The sequence below is a fragment of the Lactuca saligna genome, chromosome 9, assembly GCF_052625555.1.
Source record: "Lactuca saligna cultivar CGN05327 chromosome 9, ASM5262555v1, whole genome shotgun sequence".
NCBI lineage: Eukaryota > Viridiplantae > Streptophyta > Magnoliopsida > Asterales > Asteraceae > Lactuca > Lactuca saligna.
In genome coordinates this window covers 19,520,921-19,529,386 of record NC_136425.1, presented here as the reverse complement: position 1 = coordinate 19,529,386, position 8,466 = coordinate 19,520,921, and the positions used below count along the sequence as shown (strand labels likewise).

At 30.1% G+C, this 8,466-nt stretch overlaps 1 protein-coding gene across 1 annotated transcript; it reads right to left on the bottom strand.

Moving 5' to 3' along the window:
• Window positions 1-317: 317 nt before the first annotated feature.
• LOC145014469 (metallothionein-like protein type 2) lies at window positions 318-1,095 on the bottom strand. The gene is made up of 3 exons (XM_078972840.1): window positions 940-1,095; window positions 757-831; window positions 318-669 (listed from the first exon to the last, which is right to left on the bottom strand). Exons 1-3 carry the CDS (start codon window positions 1,002-1,004, stop codon window positions 576-578), a joined length of 234 nt encoding a protein of 77 aa, XP_078828966.1. The 5' UTR covers window positions 1,005-1,095; the 3' UTR covers window positions 318-575.
• Between the last annotated feature and the right edge of the window lie 7,371 nt (window positions 1,096-8,466).

The window sequence follows — 8,466 nt, the reverse complement described above, 5'->3', positions numbered from 1 at the left end:
CACAAACTTGTATGAGCTTTTCTTCCCCTTCAATCGAACTCGAAGACATTAAAAAGTATCTTTTCTTATTCCTTTTTAATTTAGAAACACAAGTTAACTTTTATTCATTTCCGTTTTCTTTTCCTCACTTTTGTTAAAAATAAAAAATCAAGAACGTGACATACCTACTTGTGTTATGATACTAACATTCAAGTCGCACTATTGATATATATTTTTTTTCATAAATAAAATATATCAACTCATAGAAAACAGAATTTGCATGAAAAATGCAAATAATCAGTTATTAGTATGTAGGAAGAAGAAACAAAATCTGTTGATGATTCCCAAACAAGAGCATTGAGCCATTAATATTTTATAACGATGATTTTTAACACATAAAGCAAACAAAGTAGCCATAGACTTAACCCTAATCTTTCATATTTCCAAATCACATAGAATTCAGAAATTGAAATCAAAGAAATCAAATGGCATATAGTTCCTTGTTATTCAGCACACAAACATAAAAGCTAAAACACAGTAAATACATAATTCAAACACTGCAGATTGTTTGGGGAATCCTGATATGACCTTCTTCCTCAACAGTTGCAAGGATTGCATTTGCAGTTGTCTCCACACTTGCAGGCATGTCCACCTTCAGCAACGAAGCTGCTCTCGCTTCCCTCAGCAAACCTACAAAAAACGCCATTCGATTCTCATCAAAATTTTAGAAAAAATTTGAACTTTTATCAAACGGATCGCCGTCGTAATGCTACGTACATCTGTTTGGGGGCAACACCATCAACGATCACGGCGGTGGAGGCGGATTTCTCAATGTCAGGGTACATTCCACATCTGTAATTAAACAGAAACTCAAATTCAGTACAATTATCGAAGAAATTGCAGGAATCAGTCATGATCGGAAAACAGTTTCTCGATCGACGAAAATGGAAGAAAAATTACCCGTTGCAGCCGCTGCCGCATTGGCAGGATGAGCCACAACCGCACTTTCCACTGCAGCAAGACATGATTGAGAGATTTGGAGAGTGAATTGAAGAGGGTTTGAGTGTTGATTTAATGGAATCGCTGAAGCTTGTGGTGTTCTTGGGGAAATCATTTGGTGATATATATAGAAACTAATGGTGAAGATCTACCGTACACGTGTCTGCATCTAAGACCATTTACGTATCTCCTTCTGTTACATGACACACGGGATCAGATTGTCAAATTTAGTGAAACGACATGCAAAACCCTACTCAGTAGCGTTTGTATTTATTTATGTTTCTGGAAAAATAGTTTTTTTTAACGGTATATATATATATATATATATATATATATATATATATATATATATATATATATATATATATATATATATATATATATATATATATATATACCGGCTTAGGAAATATGTGGTTGTCATATACCTAAGCTTAATAAAATCTCCAGAAAAATCCTAAAATTTTAGTATATTTTATAAAAAAATCTCGAATTAATTTTTGTTTATAGAAAAATACAGAATACCGGCTAAAACTTTGAAAAAACCCTTTTTTTGTCGGTTTCGTAGATGTAACCGGTATTTTGTTCTTTTTCGTTAGTTTGCTCAAAACATTAGGACTTTTCTGAAAATTACCCGATAACCAAAATATTGAGACTTTTTTTGAAAATTACTATGGAACTAATGGATATTATTATTAACAAATCATTTATAAACATAATTATTTTTATTATAAACAAAGGAAATACATTTGTTGCTAATTTATAGGAATATAATGGTTGACTATGTACTTCTCTATTGTTTTTTAACCACTTCAAAATCCCTATGTTCTTCCTATGTATTGTTGTGGGTGTCATAGTGAAAAGTATGGTGTTAGGTGTAACCAATACAAGAATTGATAAGATTTATTAATACACAATCAATAAGTGTCAACTTTCTATTAAGTATGATGATATATGATCACATGTTATTAGAAAATATCATTACACGAACATATAGATCTTTCATTATGTTCTTTAACCTAACTACCACCTAACCTCCAAATATTACTCGGTAAGAACCATAAAATTACATACATCTATCGAGAGTGAAAAGTAAACTTTTAATGACATTTTAAATACATAATAACCATTCACTTGTTTCCATATAAATTATCATTGACGATTTACTTTTTACATTTTATAGATATGTGCTAGCCGATGGTTGTTAACATATAAGGTATCACATTTGTGTGGCGCGTTATGTAGATTGAAAACAAACTTTACTTTTGATCCATTTTATATTGTCGTTCGAATTTTATAATATCGTTCGAATTTCTAATGTTATCCGAATTTTAAAATATTGTCCGAATTTTTTATGGTTATTGAAATTTATAATAATAATAATAATAATAATAATAATAATAATAATAATAATAATAATAATAACAATAACAACAACAACAACAACAACAATAATAATAATAATAATAATAATAATAATAATAATAATAATAATAAACAACAAAAAAACAAAAAGAAAAAAAGAAAAAAAAATGATGTCAAATCATAAGTAAAATGTTGATTAAATTGATATTAAAGGAGTAAATTTGGTTAAGAGGGTTACTTATAGCACAACTCATTACAAAAAATATTATAAAACTAGTTTCTAACCTGTGGGAACCACTGTGACAAATTTAATTAAACTTTAATAGTAAAAAAAAAGTTCAAAATTATTAATCACTTATTTTAAATAAATTATTAATTAAGAGATTTTTTTAGTTATATCAAATTATAATCATTGATTAAAATATATATGTAAAATTATATCACTTTATAATTTGTATTAATTTTATTTTAATTTTTATCTAATGTTATTAATTTAATGTAATTAGAGTGAAATTTAAAATTTAAAATTTGAAATGAATAATCAATAGGTTGACAAGTGACATGCATTAATTAAGAGACATAATATGGTGACACTAGCAAAAGAAAAATAAAATATGCATTAATAATGAAGTCTAATATGGTTACACATGTTAAAAGAAGAATAAAACTATTTTTTTTATTAGAATAAGGATAAATAGTGAATTCTAGCTTTTTATTTTTCTATTTTTATATGGTAATACTAAGATTTTATCTACATTTTAAATTTTATTGTAAATATAATCCAAACGTTTCTTTATATAAATCCTTTCCAAACTTAGGTTCTCTTTTCAAACATTTCTTTATAAAAAAAAAATTGTCAACATAAATAATATTTAGTAGTTGAAAAAAATCAAAATTCATACTGTTTTTATTTTTATTTTTTTGTAACTTATATTAGGATAAGAAGGAATTGCTCTATTTCCAAACTTTATCTTGAGAGTGTTGATTGTTTTTTTTTCTCCCCATCACGAATCATGTGTATTTTTTGTAAGACTTAAATTAATAATAAAAAATCATATTGCAACATCTCAGTAATACTTAAGCACCTATTTTTCTTTTAAAGTTATCGAAATTATTCATAATCAGATACCGATTATAATTGAAAATGTTTTATCAATAAATTTCTATTTATCGGGGATCTATGCATAGATGACAATCCTTTGTATCTCATTACTTTTTTTTTATATTGTTTAGTTTTTAACGAATATGTATTATATATTTTTGTTATTATATCTTTATAAATTATATTATCTTTAAATTATAACAAAATATACAATCATGTATCATGTATTTTTTTTTAATTATTTATATTTTAATATGAATTCAATATCTAAATATTAAAATTTAGTTTTATGATTAATTAATAACATTTAATATATATTATATATCATTATATATAATATTAGTTAATTACTGCTTTTAATAATAATTAGTAAACTAAATTAGACTATAAATATATAAATCTAAACTGAAAGGGACTATAATTCAATCCACTTGTTCCGACTCTTTGTAACCCAAAAGAACTAACAAACTTTTTCAAGTGGGGAGATCAAGCTTTTGCAAGTTGGAATGTTTTTCTTAATTTTTGGTTTTTAAGTTTAATATTTCTTCTTAGATTTGGATTTGAAGATGGTTGGTTCGACGATTAGTTATTAAGGTTCCGGCCACCACCAATTGCTTATGCTAGTATAATGAACTAACCCTTGATCTTCGTATTACACCATAAATGGAAATTAGCCTAAGATATAATCTAACCTATTTTTAGATGATTTTATGTTAGGATTTTTTTTGTTAGTAACGGGTGTGTGGATGTACAATGTTGTTTGAAGCTGTGGTTTTCTTTTTATTTATCTCAGCTCCATCACTTAGTTATGATTTTTTTTAATTGCAAAAAGATTGTTGGTGAATTGTTATCATTAGTGTTATTTAAGTGTAGTAACATTACTTTGTTGACTAAAAATGATCTTGATAAATATTAAACAAGTAAGGAAGATGTGAAATACACACTTGTTTAAGTTTGATCAAGTATTAAAATATATTGTCATTTAGGGGCAAAGCCCTTGAACGAACGAGGGTCCAGGGGGCGGCAGCCCCTGGCGGGGGTCGAGCTGCCAAGTCAGCGTGGAAATTTTTTTATTTGGGTTATATTGCTATATTAAAAATGCATCAGAAAATCCAAATTTTGAATATTTGATCCGGTTTTGACTTTGCATTAATCCTTATACAAAACCCGGATTTATAACAGTTTTTACTGTTGAGAAAAACTGTTATATGACAGTTTTTCAGATAAGGAAGGTTTATAACCAGTTTTAGTCACTTTTCTGGTACTCACGAAATCACACCATCTCATTCTCTCTTTCTTTTCTCTTTGATTTTATCTGAGTCTTATCCAATTGAGGATTTGAGAGTACCACCCAAATACTTCAATTTGAAAGTGATTATCACGATTCTCAGATTTCCAAGTGCGACTAAACCATATTTCTAACAAAAATCGAAGTAAACTGTGATCATGGCAAGTGGTGATTCTGTGAAGGAAATGACAAGTAAGTTTGAAAAACTGAACAAGTTTGAAGGGCAAGATTTTCGTAGATGGCAGAAGAAGATGAAGTTTCTCCTTACCACTCTAAAAGTGGTGTATGTTCTGAGTACACTCATGCCAGTCTTACCGGAATCTGTTGAAGATGAACCTTTGGAGGCAACAAGAAGAAGATCAAAGTGGGAAAATGATGATTACATATGTCGTGGTCATATTCTCAATGGTATGTCTGACTCTGTTTTTTGATATCTATCAAAATTTTGAATCTGCAAAAAAACTATGGGATTCTCTTGAATCCAAGTATATGGCTGAAGATGCTTCTAGCAAGAAGTTTCTTGTCAGTAACTTTATAGGTTACAAGATGATTGACTCCAGGCTTGTTATGGAACAATACCATGAAATGTTAAGGATTCTGGGACAGTTTGCTCAACACAATCTGAAAATGGATGAAGCCATTATCGTGGCTGTGATCATTGACAAACTGCCCCCTTCCTGGAAGGATTTTAAACACAATCTGAAACATAACAAAGAGGAATTGACTTTAACTCAACTTGGAAGCCATTTACGGATTGAAGAGTCCTTAAGGACTCAAGAACTTGATAACAATACAAAAGGCAAGAACCAAGTTGGTCCTCTTCTGTGAACATGGTGGATGGAGAAGGATCAAAGAATCAAAAGAAGTCTAATGGAAAAAGGAAGTTTAAAGGAAAGGATGACAAGTCTTCCAACAAGAAGGTTAAAGTGGTGTGTTGGAATTGTAACAAACCGGGTCACTTCAAGAAAGATTGTCATTTGCATAAAGTGAACAAGGATGGTGCAGGACCAAGTGGATCCAAGGATCCAGAAAAGCAACAAGGTCAGAATTCTGTTTTCATGCAGAAGTCTAACTATATTCATAATTATATTTCTGTGATTTCTGAAGCATTTTATGTGCAGGATGATAATGTTGCATGGTGGGTTGATTCGGGAGCAACAAGTCATGTTTGCAAAGATCAATATTGGTTCAAGGACTTTCAACCAATTGATGATGGATCTGTTGTGAAAATGGAAAATGTTGCAACTGAACCAATCAAGGGCATAGGATCTGTTTTAATTACTTTTACTTCTGAGAAATGTTTGTGTTTGAACAATGTTTTATATGTTCCCGGGATTCGTAAGAATCTCATGTCTGAAATTGTATTAAATAATTGTGGTTACAAACAAGTATTAGAAAGCAACAAGTATATCTTGTCAAGACATGGTTCTTTTATGGGATTTGGCTATATATGTAATGGAATGATTAAACTTAATATTAATTATCCTTCTAGTGATAATTCTGTTTGCATGGCTTCTAGTAGTACTAGCAATAATTTTCATAAATCTGAATTATGGCATGCTAGACTAGGATACATTCATTACAAGAGATTAAAAGACATGTCTAAAATGAGTTTAATTCTTGCTTTTGATATGAAAAATAATGAAAAATGTAAAACATGCATGCTAACTAAAATCACTAGATAACCTTTCAAAGATGTTGTTAGGGAAAGCAAGATGTTGGATCTTATACATAGTGATTTATGTGATTTCCATGCAACATCTTCCCTTGGAAACAAGAAGTATGTTATTACTTTTATTGATGATGCATCTAGATATTGTTATATCTATTTGCTACATTCTAAGGATGAAGCACTTGATAATTTTAAAATTTATAAACAACAAGTTGAGCTTCATAAAAATGAATTAATAAAAGTATTGCGTACTGATAGAGGTGGTGAGTATTATGATCCAATTTATTTTGAACCAATTGGAATAATACATCAAACCACAGCTCCATATACACCACAACAAAATGGTGTAGCTGAAAGGAAGAATATGACTTTGAAAGAAATGGTTAATTCCATGTTGTCATATTCTGGTTTAAGTGAAGGGTTTTGGGGTGAGGCAATGTTAATTGTATGTTACATCTTGAATAGAACTCCAAATAAAAGAAGTAAGAATATTCCTTATGAACTTTGGTATAAAAAGGTACCAAATTTGAGTTATCTCAAAGTTTGGGGGTGTAGAGCAGTTGTAAGGCTCACTGAACCCAAAAGGAAAACATTATGTGAGAGAGGTATAGATTGTATCTTTATTGGATATGCTGAGCATTCCAAAGCATATAGATTCTATGTTTTAGAATCTAATGACTTTGTGTCTGTAAACACAGTGATAGAGTCAAGAGATGCTATCTTTGATGAAGAAATATTTACATCTATACCTAGACCAATGGTCATGATTCATCAATCTTCCAACAAGAGTACTAATCAAGCTGAAGATGTTTCTGGTGGTGCAAGTTCTGTACCTGAACCTAGGAAAAGCACCAGAGCTAGAAAAGCTAAGTCTTTCGGATCTGATTTTCAACTATACGTAGTTGAAGGAACAAGGAATAAGTCTATTTCTCAACATCAATATTGTTTTAATATTGAAGAGGATCCAAAGACATTCAATGAAGCTATGGCATCTAGGGATGTTCATTTATGGAAAGAGACAATTCATGATGAGATTGATTCCATCATGCATAACAATACTTGGGTATTGGCTGATTTACCTCCTAGTTGCAAGGCATTAGGATGTAAATGGGTCCTCAAAAGAAAAATGAAGGTGGATGGCACAATTGATAAGTATAAAGCCAGATTGGTTATCCAAGGATTTAGACAAAAGGAAGGCATTGATTTCTTTGATACTTATGCTCTTGTTGCCAGAATTTCTACTATTAGATTATTATTAGCTCTTGCAGCTATACACAATCTTGTGATTCATCAAATGGATGTGAAAACTGCATTCTTGAATGGTGACTTGGATGAGGAAATATACATGAAACAACCTGAAGGGTTTGTGATGCCTAGAAATGAACACAAAGTGTGCAAGTTGAAGAAATCATTATATGGTTTGAAACAAGCACCAAAACAATGGCATCAAAAGTTTGATGATCTTGTCTTGTCTAATGGTTTTGTATTAAACCAAGCTGACAAGTGTGTATATAGCAAATTTGATACTTCTGGTAAAGGAGTCATGATTTGCTTATATGTCGATGATATGTTTATTTTTGGTACTGATTTAGAAGAAGTTGATAAAACCAAGAAATTCTTATCATCTAGTTTTGATATGAAAGATATGGGGGAGGCTGAGGTAATTCTTGGTATAAGAATTAGAAAAGGAAACAATGGGATTTTTATTTCTCAATCTCATTATATTGAGAAGATATTGAAAATTTTTAACTTTGAGAATTGTTCTCCTGTTATCACTCCTATAGATCCTAGTCTTAAGCTTCTACCTAATAAAGGATCTCTAGTTTCTCAACTTGAATACTTAAGGGCTATTGGTTGTCTAATGTATGCTATGATTAGTACTAGGCCTGATATAACATATGATGTGGGAAGGCTTATTAGATATACTAGTAATCCTAGTTCACATCATTGGCAAGCTGTGAGTAGAGTATTTAAGTACTTGAAAGGGACCATTAATTATAGTGTAACTTATAGTGGATATCCTTCTGTTTTGGTAGGTTATTCAGATGCCAACTGGATTAA

Excerpts from the sequence above, each read along its gene's own strand:
- LOC145014469 (XM_078972840.1), bottom strand. The coding sequence starts at position 1,004 with ATGTCTTGCTGCAGTGGAAAGTGCGGTTGTGGCTCATCCTGCCAATGC. Across the intron at positions 832-939 it reads TGCGGCAGCGGCTGCAACGG|ATGTGGAATGTACCCTGACA; the intron begins GTAATTTTTCTT and ends GTTTAATTACAG. Across the intron at positions 670-756 it reads GGTGTTGCCCCCAAACAGAT|GTTTGCTGAGGGAAGCGAGA; the intron begins GTACGTAGCATT and ends CGTTTTTTGTAG.